General features: G+C 41.8%; 1 protein-coding gene across 4 annotated transcripts in view; it reads left to right on the top strand.

Moving 5' to 3' along the window:
- The window catches only part of eya2 (EYA transcriptional coactivator and phosphatase 2), a 111,205-nt gene extending 102,670 nt beyond the window's left edge, over positions 1 to 8,535 (top strand). For 2 of the 4 annotated variants that reach the window (XM_012971488.3, XM_012971489.3), the window contains exons 13-17: positions 505 to 665; positions 2,474 to 2,588; positions 4,044 to 4,165; positions 4,644 to 4,743; positions 7,692 to 8,535. In XM_012971488.3, the coding sequence (XP_012826942.2) occupies positions 505 to 665; positions 2,474 to 2,588; positions 4,044 to 4,165; positions 4,644 to 4,743; positions 7,692 to 7,989 (796 nt within the window). In that variant the 3' untranslated portion in view covers positions 7,990 to 8,535. 4 annotated transcript variants of the gene reach the window in all.
- The last annotated feature ends 6,327 nt before the right edge of the window (positions 8,536 to 14,862 follow it).

The raw sequence follows: 14,862 nt of genomic DNA, 5'->3' as shown, positions 1-14,862 counted from the left end.
GGGAGGCTCGGTATATAGATGTCTGTTGGATTGTGCTGGTTTTTGGCACGGCGCTCGTATGTAGTGTAATGAATTCCTCATAAGTGCCAAATTATCTGAAATTTTGACATCACAATTGGCTTTCCAATGAGGCAAATATATTCTGCAGCAGTAATAATTGCTTTCTCAGATGGTGCAAATCCTTGAGCGTGTTCTTGAAAAAAGTGTGGATCCGCAGTTATCACCAGCATTCCTTATCCTTATTATAGGGGGTAAAAACAAAAGAAAATACTAAAGAACAAGAAATGACGGAGAACCGATCTTAGCGCCCATTTACAAAGCAAACGCAGATGCAAATAATCATGTTTTTTTACTCATAATGTAGTTTCCCCCCCAGGATTCCACCATATTTGCAGAACAAATGATCCTGTATCACGTTATATCTGTGTGCACAATATCCAGGCTGTCAGTGGTTCCTGGGAACTGTAGTGTAGCTAACGCTCTTTCTCCTCTCTTGTCCCACAGCACATATAACTTCTCCGCCGATGGCTTTCACAGTTCCGCCGCTGGTGCCAACCTCTGTCTGGGATCTGGCGTCCATGGAGGTGTAGACTGGATGAGGAAATTAGCATTTCGCTACAGGAGAGTAAAGGAGATGTACAGCACTTATAAAAACAATGTGGGAGGTGAGTTTTTAGGTATTATTATGTTGCCTGTAGGTATATGACATACATAGCATCAACCCTTCTAAAGAGATCCACCTTGTCATAAATCCCTACTAGTGTATGGGAATGCCACTGTATAGGACGCCAAATAACCCAGGATTTCTGTATTCCAAGCTATGAAAGATGTCTTATTTAGGTACCCAAGGGCCACCCCTCTAAAACTAGCACTGGCCCTTAGTTGGTTATATATAAATACAGCCTTGATCAGAAGGCAGTCATTCTATATGTGGCCCCCGTGTATGCTTTCCGTCTGTTCAAGCCAGCAATGGGTAGCTTTACAACATGTGTGTGTGTGTGTTCACAAATAAAGAAAGAAAACTTCTCCTTTAACTCTGTAATCCTTCTCAAAAGAACACACCATGTTTCCATCCAATCCGACATCAAAGAGAGGGAGCAGGAATGTGCAGATTGCCCGCAATTAATCCTAAATTCCATTTCAGCCAACAAAAAGCATTTCTATCTCCATAAATTATTTTTATTCCTGAAAGCCAAATCAGGCACAGGAACATCCCCGGCGCATAAATTTGTTTGGATTAGCGAGCAATCAGGTTCGTTTTATTACGTTTAATTGCGGTTGCCAACAGCCGGCCATACTTGCCAAAGTTAAAAAGAGGCATTGGAAGATCCATAAATATGTGCATTTTAAGTTGCGTCTTAATTGGTTCCATGTTATTTTATTTACGATGCGACCCATTGTAGTTTTGCTTTATTATTCTGCGTGCCGAAGGAACGGCATCGAATGGCATTTTTATTGAGTCGTAACGAGAGCTCAAGGTAAACAGTTTATTCTGTATCTTGGAAAAAATACAGTGATTATTTAGTGCGGAAGTGAGATTTCCATGGCCGCCCTTGACCTGCGCTGACCTGCAGTCAGGGGGTCCCACAGCACATATTGCCGGAGATAATCACAGGTCAGGGTCAAAGAACAGCGCTTCCTATTGGAAGTGACATTGCACCAAAAAAAGAGGGGTTAAACTCTGCAAATGTCTGGGTAGCCACAGCAGGTAAAGGGTTAATGCGCAGAAGCAATTATACCTTGAACAGAGCCGATTCTCATCAGTTCTCTAAACATGCAGTCCCACGCAGGCTGAACTCCTGCCACTGGTGTGTTTAATGAATTATTCCCCCCCCCTTTCCCCCTTATATCTTATATGCAAGTGTTTTTAAGATCTGTGTTCACCGGACAGAAAACTTCCTGTTTTGACTCATTTGTGTTACTTTTTTTTCCCACAAAATGGTACGATATTAGGATTAAATAAAATATTAGCATTGCCACTGTATCGTTTTAGTCTGCGGCAGGCTACTAATCAGCCATGCAGCATATTCCATATAAAAGGTTTTGTTTGCAACCCTATATTCTGGGAAAGAAAAGAAAACTGCAAATATGGCTGCAAGCCCTATTCTTGAATATGTGGGTTATGTACTAGCATGGGGCAAAGTTTGCACCTCTGCTGGTAACTGGCCAACTAACAAGCAGCTTTAACTGCTCTGATTCAGGCAGAATTATGACAAACGTATGTTTTGCACATCTCTACATAACCCCCAAGGCCTACTAGAAAAACTGTAGGAAGGTTTAGACAAATTTCAGCGCTTGGCAAATACATGTGAACTGTCTATCATGGAACCTTCCAGCTAGCTAAGCATGCTGGGATCTGTAGGTCACAACAGCTAAAGCTTTACAAACGGGTGATTATTTTCTAGCGGGGCTAAATATTAATATTATGCAAAATGTGCTGAGTTGTGTTCTCTTTTTTTTTTTGTCTTCTTAGGTTTAATCGGAGCTCCAAAGAGGGAAACATGGCTTCAGCTAAGAGCAGAAATGGAGGCCTTGACTGATCTGTGGCTGACTCATGCACTTAAAGCATTGAATCTAATACACTCTAGGTAAGGGCAGGAAGGCATATCTGTGCCTAGTCCCATAGGGGTTGCATTCTTCAATAGGCTTTTTAATAATAATACTCAGTAGAACCTATGGGAGTATAAATACGTATTATCAGGCTTTGTAAAATCCAATATACTGGATGGAACTTTGCTTAGACAGCAGATAAATGATGGCTGAATATAACATGTCATAGCAAGATGGAGTCTCTGACTTTAGTTTTAGTGTAGGGTAGAGAAATTGTTTCCAGGGTGTTTGTATGGTACAAGTATGGGGTCCCTTATCCAGAAAGCTCTGAAATACGGAAAGCCCGTCTCCAAAAGACTCCATTTTAATCAAATAATTCAGAATTTTAAAACTGATCTCTTTTTTCTTTGTAATAATAAAACAGTACCTGTACTTGATCCCAACTAAGATATAATTACCCCTTATTGGGGGCAGAACAGCCCTATTGGGTTTATTTAATGGTTAAATGATTCCCTTTTCTCTGTAATAATAAAACAGTACCTGTACTTGATCCCAACTAAGATATAATTACCCCTTATTGGGGGCAGAACAGCCCTATTGGGTTTATTTAATGGTTAAATGATTCCCTTTTCTCTGTAATAATAAAACAGTACCTGTACTTGATCCCAACTAAGATATAATTACCCCTTATTGGGGGCAGAACAGCCCTATTGGGTTTATTTAATGGTTAAATGATTCCCTTTTCTCTGTAATAATAAAACAGTACCTGTACTTGATCCCAACTAAGATATAATTACCCCTTATTGGGGGCAGAACAGCCCTATTGGGTTTATTTAATGGTTAAATGATTCCCTTTTCTCTGTAATAATAAAACAGTACCTGTACTTGATCCCAACTAAGATATAATTACCCCTTATTGGGGGCAGAACAGCCCTATTGGGTTTATTTCATGGTTAAATGATTCCCTTTTCTCTGTAATAATAAAACAGTACCTGTACTTGATCCCAACTAAGATATAATTACCCCTTATTGGGGGCAGAACAGCCCTATTGGGTTTATTTAATGGTTAAATGATTCCCTTTTCTCTGTAATAATAAAACAGTACCTGTACTTGATCCCAACTAAGATATAATTACCCCTTATTGGGGGCAGAACAGTCCTATTAGGTTTATTTAATGGTTAAATGATTCCCTTTTCTCTGTAATAATAAAACAGTACCTGTACTTGATCCCAACTAAGATATAATTACCCCTTATTGGGGGCAGAACAGCCCTATTGGGTTTATTTCATGGTTAAATGATTCCCTTTTCTCTGTAATAATAAAACAGTACCTGTACTTGATCCCAACTAAGATATAATTACCCTTTATTGGGTTTAATTAAGGTTTTATTAAGGTCCCTAGCATTCTGGATAATGGGCCCTATACCTGTACTTAAATAATCCCAATAATAAATATTTCTGATTGTATTTCTCTATTACTTTTCCCTTCCCAGGCCCAACTGTGTGAATGTTCTAGTAACCACCACGCAGCTTATACCGGCCATCGCCAAGGTGCTGCTCTACGGCCTCGGCACGGTCTTTCCTATTGAAAACATTTACAGCGCAACAAAGACAGGTAAGTGGAACTTTATTAAACCATCGCTGCTTTTCCCCTCCCAAGCTTCTTTATTTTGTTTTCAGAATTTTTATTATGTTTTCATGTCTCCTATATGCTGGTTTGATTTATATTATGATGATTATTTTGTAATATTCTGATCTCACGCTGCTAAATGAACCTCCAAACATATATATTTCCTTTATTACTTGTAAGCTAAGGACGCCGGCATTAATTTATGGCTGGGAAACGTCTCCAGTGAGATTCTGTTACCAGGAACAGTTTATCAGAATCGCCGCGGTCTCTGGTTTTTTTTTTTTTTTTAATATCATATGCGAAATAAAAAAAGGCGGAATATAAACAGAGAACGAAGGAGTTTTTGCTTCAAGAGGATTTAATGATTTTTTGTTCTTTTTATATAAAAAAACACTTTTGTGGCACATTTTATTTCACATTTAGAATAGTCATTACTCTTTTTTTTTCTGCCGGGTCCATGCAGGGAAGGAGTGCTGCTTCGAGAGGATAATGCAGCGATTTGGGAGAAAAGCTGTGTATGTTGTAATCGGAGACGGCGTGGAAGAGGAGCAAGCGGCAAAAAAGGTAGATGTAGTAAATACCCATATGTTCATACCCGTGCGTATGTCATTATTTATTTAGGGTTTATTTTAACCATATGCCCTTTGACTTTTTGACTTCCATACTCAGCAAAGCTTTATTATCTGGGTTCCTGGCTTATAAAAAGCATCACATTTTTTAAAACTACAATATCCTTCCCAATTGCTATGGCGAATCTCTTTGCTTTAGCCCCGCCCCCAAAAACCACTAAACAATTAAACAAAACTCTACCAGATACGACGATTTGGTTTGTTTTGTTTTCTAAATTGTCATTTTTGAATTTTTTCTAATTTCTTTTTTTACGCCAAAATAGTAATTAATAGTAGTAAATAGATTTTTTTTTTTTAAAGTCATGAAAATGTAAAAAAAAACATATTTTATAATGATTTGTTTAAAATCATCCACCCTAATGTAATTTAATGTTAGAAGATTCTCCAAGGTAAATAAAACCCATTTACAGTTGAATTCAGGGTCGGACTGGGCCGCCGGGGCACTGGGAAGAGCCAATCGCTGTTGCCGCTCTGCCCTGCGGGGGGTTAGGGTGGCGCAGTGGGGGCCCCTGTGGAGGGTGAGGGGCCCCTGGGGCAGTAGGCTCGGTGGGCCCTGCACCCCCCAGTCCAACCCTGATTGGATTTAATAATTTATTTAACCATAAAAGCATTTAATTTTTTTCTTTTTTAGCTTTTTTTCCAGTTCCTGCACTTTCTAGTTTTATTGTAGGAAACTGAGGGAATTATCAGAGCTGTCAAGGAGGGGGTGGGGCCAATTGCCCAAATACTGACTCACAAAACTCAAGGGGTTAAGAGATCCTACACCCAGAATCAGCAATTCAACCCAACTGAAAGCGTCTTTACAATTATAGAAGAAAAATATGATTGGGATAAATTGGAAATTTGATTATATGCGGGTATGGGATCCCTTTTACGGAAACCTGTCATCCAGAAAGCTCTGAATTAGGAGGAGGCCATCTCCCATTTTAAGCAAATATTTTTTATTTTTAAAACTATTTCCTGTTTCTCTGTAATTATAAAACGGCACCTCGTACTTGATGGGATTTAAGCTGCATGAACATTCCTATTGGGTTTATTTCATTTTTATATTTTTTAAATTTGGATATAGTGATCCATACTCAGAAGAAGAAGGCAAATAATGAAAGAACTATTAATAATAAATAATAAAGACCAATTGAAAAGTTGCTTAGACTTGGCCATTCTATAACATCTATCTAAATGTTTATCTACCTATCTGTTCATCTATCTTTCTTTTATTTATGTATCCACTATCTATCTACTATCTATCTATCATCTATCATCTATCTACTGTATCTATCATCTATCTATCTATCTATCTATCATCTATCTACTGTATCTATCATCTATCTATCTATCATCTATCTATCTATCTATCTATCTATCTATCTATCTATCATCTATCTATAATCTATCTATATATCATCTATCTATCATCTATCTATTATCGATCTATCTATCTATCTATCATCTATCGATCTATCATCTACCTATCTATCTATATATCTATCTACCTATCTATCATCTATCTATCATCTATCTATCATCTATCATCTATCTATCTATTGCCTAACTTAATACAAGTGCCCATAATGTCTTAAAGATCGATAGTATATATATACACAGTATTACTAGATTGCTAGCTACCCCTATAGCAGTGCCAAATATGAGTGCAAATGGATTATCTAGTAGTATTTAAACCATAAATATTCCAAAAACACAAATAAATCACTTTGTACATTAAATAAAACAATTGAATGAATGAGACTTCATTTGGCCCTAAGTAGGTTTATTCTGTGCCGGCTGTATGGGGAATTCAACGCTGATGCATCAAAGATGAGGCTTCTCTTTGAAAGCAATGACCCGGATCTGAGTTGTGTTTCTCTGAGCTGCAGGTTAAAAGGCTTCGTGCTTCTATTTCCCCAAACATTCCTTTCCGCAGCTGTCAGGCGCGGTGATGGATGAGGCTCATTTTCTGAAGCTTTAGCGCCCCTCAAATCATCATACATCAACAAACCAACTGGCTTTTATTCATGGCAATCACAGTCATGCAGGAGGCTTTCCCTTCCACCAGCAATGTGGCTTCTACTATCTATTGTGTTGCTCAACATAGTTTTAGAGTTATCATTCCGGAACCTCAAGGAAGAAATGGCCTGTGAAGCCACGGAACGTCATCCATGAGATGAATCCAACGCAGCCTTAAGCTCCCATCCCAGGCTGAGACTGAGTCTTATATGATAGAAGCCATGAATAAGATGTAAAATATATCCTTATAAATGGTACTTAGTGATGTCATCAGTTATAATTAGTACTTTGTGAGGTCACTTGTGTCAAACAATTCATTGAAACGAGTATATTATACACAACTGATTTCTCTTTTGTTGGAAAATATGGCAGTTTATCGTTATCCTGGAGTTCTGTGACCCATGCCAATGCACTCAACTGGTAGCCATCAGGCTTTATTGGTTCATTAACTCTTTGGTGACTTCTAATATCCATATATTTTACAATAGGGGTGTATTTAGTCGCATATTTATGCTCTAAAGCAGTGATGCCCAACCACTGCCATTATAAATCTTGCTTCCAGGGGCCTTACAGCAGCTGCTTGTTATTGAATTCCTGGTTTGGGGACAGGTTCCGGAGGCACAAAAAGACCAAGACCAAAGAGCGCCTCCTGCAGGCTGGTAGTCAATAACAGGCTACCAATATGCCACCCATTTGGCAACCATTGAACTTTTTTCATGCTTGTGTCAGCACCCCAACACTTTGAGTTTGACTTATGGATAACGAAAAGTATAGGGCCCCCCTGTTTTAATAGAAAAATGCCCTCTAGTGGCCGAATAATTTTGAAAATGGATCTACTGGGTTTCACCTTTTAACAATTCCCCTTTTTCCCCCATTCCAGCACAACATGCCATTCTGGAGAATCTCTTGCCACGCCGATCTGGAAGCATTGCGGCATGCTCTAGAACTGGAGTACTTGTAGCAGGCTGGAGGAGTTCCGTGCTGGTCGTTAGCAGGCCCCTCCCTCAGCAAGTCTCTCAACTAGAACTTTCTCAGTTGGTTAGGAACACCGGCTTGCTTCTTCCAAGGACAGCCCTAGGGAAACTCCACCAGGCGGAAGGGTTGCTCGGAGAGTCCAGCCCAACCCAGAACTTGTATAATTTAATCAGATGCTTATTGCTGAACCTGGACTACTAGTGCGGGTTTATCCACCCTCCACGGACTATTTATAAGCACAAATGGACTTGATGGCGCAAAGGATCAACTTTAAAGAAATAAGTATTGGCCACACAGATAGACTGGCCGAGCCCACTACCCAATGGATTGCCCACCATGGAACTTAACTGAGTCAAATTGTTGATTTCTTTTTTTTTTTTTTTTGTATGTTTTTTTTTCTAATTTATGGACTTCTTTCAATTTTTTTTTCCTGTCATTATGCTCCTTTTCCTGAGTTTTTATCTGTCAGAGTGGGAGGGCGGGTGTATGTCGATCTTATTTAATAATTTTTTCTTCACGGCAAAGGCTGGGGACAATCAGGTTGTGTACATTAGTAATGGTTGGTACAAATTACTATAGTTATGTTTGAACATTGTATAGATGGTATGTGGACTGTGCATGCGTCTACGCCGTGCCTTATGCTGCCATCTTTCTTTTTTTTTTATATAGGTAAAACAAAAAAAAAAAATATGTTGTCATGAATGAAAGGCATTAAAGAAAACTACGTTTACATTTTGGGGAAATTCATACCCAGCTTGTAGTGTTTCCTTATTGGTTTGCACTTATATCTCCTGGGAATCGGATCATCTCTTGCCTGGAATATTCCGTTACCAGTCATAGATGTAGTGGGACAGCTAGAGGCCTATAGTGGTGGTGGTACATTTGGTGCAGGGTATCTTAAGGTGGCCATACACGGGCAAAGTTTAGCTGCTGATTCAGGTCCTTTAGACCAAATTGGCAGCTTATCTGCCCGTGTATGGGCACCCCCGACGGTCCTACCCTACCGAGATCTGCCCAAAAATTGGGTAGATCTCGATCAGGCAGGTTTGATTTTCCATCGGATCGGGGGCTGCATCTGATTGTTGATGTGGTCCTCGGCCCGACATGTCTATGCCCTAGGGCCAAATAGCCGAATTAGCTCAATGTTGCCCACCTTAGATGGACATATCAGGAGAAGATCCCCTTGTTTGGCAGTGCATGGCCACCTTTACACAATCCCAACCCCTATGTATCGACCTACATAATGAACAGTATTCAGATACCTTCCTGTCCAACATCCCATTCACTATGAAGTCTTTCCTCCCTAAACTAGCCCATGTCTTTTGGGAAGTTCCCCACTGGATGTTGGAACATTGTTGCTGGGAGTTGCTCCCATTCAGCCACAAGAACATTAGTGAGGTTGGGAAATGATGTTGGGGATCAGACCCGGCTCACAGTTAGGGTTCCAATTCATCCCAAAGTGGTTCGGTTGTGTTGAAACCAGAGTTCTGTGCAGGCCAGTTAGGTTCTTGCACTTCCGTCTCAGCAAACCCATTATGTACGGAACATGTGGGCATTATTGTGCTGAAACAGCAAAGGGCTTTCCCCAAACTGTTCCACAAAATAGGAAGCATAGAATTGTCAGTAATGTCATTGTACCTTGTAGCCTTAGGCTGATGACAGACTGGGCTGATATTTTCGGCAAGAGGAAAAACGATTGGTGAAAATACAGCCCTACACCTGCTACTTGTGCCTGCACCCGAATGAATAAGATACGCTCAGGTGCAGGCACAATAAGCCGATATACGCAAAAAAACATGAGATAATGCAAAGTCTTGCGTTGTCTTGCGTATATCGGCTACTTGTGCCTGCACCTGAGCGTATCTTATTTATTCGGGTGCAGGCACAAGTAGCAGGCATAGGGCTGTATTTTCGCCAATCGTTTTTCCTCTTGCCGAAAATATCAGCCCTACGCCACGTCTGGCATCAGCCTTAAGGTTTGAATTCACTTGAACCAGGGGCCCAAGTCCAAATCAAGACTATTGTTCCTCCACCAAATCTTACCATTGCTTTCAGGAAGGTAGTGTTACATTCATAGAAGCTAGAGCATAACAAAGCAAAGGGAACCAGTTAGATCTAATGGGACATTAAAAAAGGCCTATTACCTCTTTAACCTAACAGCCAGCAATTAAATGTGTTGGTTTAATCCTGGCGTGGGGGGGTGTTAGACAATAATATTTTAGTTTGGGGATTACGCGTGGGAAAGAGCCAGACGCGCATGGTTGGTTGCCTTTGGGCTGAGAAGGTGTGAGATCAGTACAGACTTGTTCCACTCTCTAACAAACAAGAGCCTGATGATTTTGTGATGGACGTAATGGCTGAGACCAGGAAGCCCTTATAGCGCGGCTTGGGATAATCGCTCTCTCCCGCAGACTTCACTCGCCATCTGGGATCACTTAACCCTCTTTGCTCTGAAAGACTGAGTAAGATTCTAACACGTTGCAAAATTCCAGTCTGGTCTGATAATTAAAACAACAAAAACAAGGATCAAGCCCAGTTTGGAATTGGACTATGCCGTTTGGCACCTTTTTGCCATGGTATTTTACCCACAATCCTTTTCTTTCCGAGAATGTCAATGTCGGGCGCTTCCTGTGAATATAAGGCAGAGGTGCAATTCTTCTGCCTATTTACAAATCAAGGCCCATCATTGGCCTTCAAAATGCTACATGGGTGTGCAGAGTCGGAACTAGGGGTGGGCAGGGTAGGCCAGGTGGCCTGGTTGCACTGATGCTGGATGAGGGCACAACCCTGACCTGGTTGGTTTCAGGTAAAAAGTAAAGTGTTCCCTTGTGCCCACAGCCTGGCACAATGCCCTTGCCCAATCACTGCCCTTGCCCAATCACTGCCCTTGCCCAATCAATATGCATAAAAGCCAGGGAAGGCACAGTAGGCACAGTTATATGGGCATCAGACGGAGGAGCAAACACTTTACTGCTGTGGCCCAATATGTCCTTTGTGCTTTCACTTAGACCTCGGAGAACGTCCTGGGATTCTGGGCGCCCAGGGCAATTGCCCTCTGCTCTGCCCTACCACTGACCTCCACTGATCAAAGGCAAACATTCCAAGGGAATCACAGAATATTTACCCCTCACTAATACAGCTGTTGCACCAAAACTGCTTCATAAACACTTAAAGGGCCAGTAGCAGAAAAAACAAAAGCAAATCATAGAGGGTTTATGGTATGACAGGGAATTGTGCTAAAACTGATTGCCATCTATTTCATATGTTGCATTTACTGAATTTCAACATGTTTGAAGCTGCCCCAAATCACTGGCCCACCCATTGCCCCAGAACACACGGCAGGATAAATACAGTGCCAATTCCATGTATAATACCCCAGAACAGACAGCAGGATAAATACAGTGCCAGTTCCATGTATAATACCCCAGAACACACGGCAGGATAAATACAGTGCCAATTCCATGTATAATACCCCAGAACACATGGCAGGATAAATACAGAGCCAATTCCATGTATAATACCCAAGAACACACGGCAGAATAAATACAAAGCCAATTCCATGTATAATACCCAAGAACACACGGCAGGATAAATACAGTGCCAATTCCATGTATAATACCCCAGAACACACGGCAGGATAAATACAGTGCCAATTCCATGTATAATACCCCAGAACACACGGCAGGATAAATACAGAGCCAATTCCATGTATAATACCCCAGAACACACGGCAGGATAAATACAGTGCCAATTCCATGTATAATACCCCAGAACACACATCAGGATAAATACAGTGCCAATTCCATGTATAATACCCCAGAACACACATCAGGATAAATACAGTGCCAATTCCATGTATAATACCCCAGAACACACATCAGGATAAATACAGTGCCAATTCCATGTATAATACCCCAGAACACACAGCAGGATAAATACAGTGCCAATTCCATGTATAATACCCCACAACACACGGCAGGATAAATACAGTGCCAATTCCATGTATAATACCCCAGAACACACGGCAGGATAAATACAGTGCCAATTCCATGTATAATACCCAAGAACACACAGCAGGATAAATACAGTGCCAATTCCATGTATAATACCCCAGAACACACAGCAGGATAAATACAGTGCCAATTCCATGTATAATACCCCACAACACACGGCAGGATAAATACAGTGCCAATTCCATGTATAATACCCCAGAACACACGGCAGAATAAATACAGAGCCAATTCCATGTATAATACCCAAGAACACACGGCAGAATAAATACAGTGCCAATTCCATGTATAATACCCAAGAACACACGGCAGAATAAATACAGTGCCAATTCCATGTATAATACCCAAGAACACACGGCAGAATAAATACAGTGCCAATTCCATGTATAATACCCAAGAACACACGGCAGAATAAATACAGAGCCAATTCCATGTATAATACCCAAGAACACACGGCAGAATAAATACAGTGCCAATTCCATGTATAATACCCCAGAACACACGGCAGGATAAATACAGAGCCAATTCCATGTATAATACCCCAGAACACATGGCGGGATAAGCACAATGGAAATTGCATGTATGATATATCACCCATCCTGTTTGTTGTAGGACACTCCTTGAGGATGTTCATGTCCCCCTCTCCCTACACCCCCTCAGCCAAAGTGCAGTTCTATCACTGAGCACTGGCTTCTTGTTCTGTAACAATTACCATTAGCTGGTCGGTGGAGGGAACATTGCAGGGGTGCCACCTAGTGGAATGTGTGTGCATTGCAAAGACAGGGGCCTTTCCCACAGAAAATATGAGCAGATTTGCTTGATAGGCTGATTTATTGGAGTATTTATTAACATTGGAGACAAACATCACTGGTAATGTTGCCCATAGCAACCAATCAGCTATTAGATTTGAAGAGTCACCTAAACGTTAGGAAACAAAAGCAAAGATCTGATGGTTGCTCTGGGCAACATTACCAGTGATGTTTGTCTCCAATGTTAATCAATATGCCCCTTGGTGTTTTGAACACTGATGACTGGGTCACAGTAGTGACCTATACGTATAGGTGACAAATAATCAGCCCATTAATGTGGTCTTTTCACCAACCACACTTTAGTAGGGAAGGCCATCATTTTGTCCCCATAAATGGGCCAATAAGCTGCTCACTTGGCCTGGAGTGGGCAAGCTGGCACTGAAAGCTTCAGCAGGACAACTTTGTGTAACTATAACGGTTGCACCAAACACCGGGTGGAACCCAAATCCAATTTCTCTGGATCCAAATCCTGCAAAATATACCAGAAATTGGTCCAAATCCCAAACTGAAGCCTCGTGCAAGCCCCCCCCCCATGCCACCATGCTTTGGCAGATTAGGGGTTAAGCCTGACAGGCACTTAATCACAGGTAAGGTTTCTTGGCCCTGACTGATGGTTTAACTACTCCCTTTGTCCCCCATGCTCCTCGGAGCAGGTCTGTATCTGCCTCCAGCAATTACATCCCTCCCAAGCCCTCATTTCTCTCTCTCGCTGCCTGTAATGCACTTTATTCAGTGGCCAGGCCTGTAATTAGCAGGTAATTAGCCAACTACAATGGCTGCTAACACTGGGCTGTGCCCTTGGAGCAATGAGGTCTCTGCAGTTTGTGGGGTTTTCCTACCTGCACTGTAGTAAAGCACATTGAAACCCACGGGTATATAAGTATATGGCACATCATCTGTCCCTTTCTCTCCTGCTGGTTCTGACTCTTGAAATTATGTAGCAGAAATAAGCACTTCACCAGCCAAGATTTCATTTTGTACAATGCCCTCACATTTTTTTTGACTGTTAATCAACTGGCTTCTTATACTTTGTTTCAGTAGTCAGACCCAACAGTGCAAAAAATGGCGCTGAACAGACTGTGGAATCAAAAGCAGTAATGAATAATTTTAATTATATCTATAAGTACATTGAAATATTCTCTTATAAAAGTATAAGTAATAACTAGGGCAATGAGAGAAGTATTATCCCTATTTGCAAGTTTTAGTAGTAAGGAAAAGCCTACAGCTCCCCCTAGTGGACAGTTTGCAATATGTCCCCTTTAACATAGAAAGGGTTGGGTTCATTTATACAGTGAACAGTTTTGAGTGGCACCACCCTGTGCTCCTAGCATGGAACATAAACAGATGGCACCGTCTGTGGCTCTTGCTCTTATTGGCACAGTCTGTGGCTCTTGCTCTTATTGGCACTGTGTGTGGCTCTTGCTCTTATTGGCACAGTCTGTGGCTCTTGCTCTTATTGGCACTGTGTGTGGCTCTTGCTCTGATTGGCACCGCCTGTGGCTCTTGCTCTGATTGGCACCGCCTGTGGCTCTTGCTCTGATTGGCACCGCCTGTGGATCTTGCTCTTGTTGGCACCCTCTGTGGCTCTTGCTCTGATTGGCACCACCTGTGGCTCTTGCTCTGATTGGCACCCTCTGTGGCTCTTGCTCTGATTGGCATTGTCTGTGGCTTTTCCTCTGATTGGTACAGTCTCTGGTTGGCAGCACTGCATTTAGAGGTCAGGAGGTGGGCAGCACATTATTGTCCCCATGGAATGCCCTTTTGTTTGTGATTGTCTGTCATTAAGAGGTGGAGGCAAAGTCAGGTTTGGACTGGAAATTAAAATAGGCCCAAACAGCCCCCCAGCCCAATAAATAGTGAGTGTCTATGGCATCTTACAGCAGCCCCTCTGGCATTTGCCAGAACCCACAGATTGCCAGTCTGGGCCTGGGTCCTGGCATTCCAAGTACCCAGAGGCCCAAACAGCCCCCCCATCCCAATAAATAGTGACTGTCTATGGCATCTTACAGCAGCCCCTCTGGCATTTGCCTGAACCCACAGATTGCCAGTCTGGGCCTGGGTCCTGGCATTCCAAGTACCCAGAAGCCCAAACAGCCCCCCCAGCCCAATAAATAGTGAGTGCCTATGGCATCTTACAGCAGCCCCTCTGGCATTTGCCTGAACCCACAGATAGGCAGGATACCATGGGCTCACCACCTATTGAGTACAGGGCTACCTTGTGCCCAATATTCAATGTGCAATGGCCAATTCCCCCA

Source organism: Xenopus tropicalis, chromosome 10 (assembly GCF_000004195.4).
Source record: "Xenopus tropicalis strain Nigerian chromosome 10, UCB_Xtro_10.0, whole genome shotgun sequence".
Classification (NCBI taxonomy): domain Eukaryota; kingdom Metazoa; phylum Chordata; class Amphibia; order Anura; family Pipidae; genus Xenopus; species Xenopus tropicalis.
Note: the sequence above shows the minus strand (reverse complement) of the source record. Positions and strands in the feature narration are given on the sequence as shown.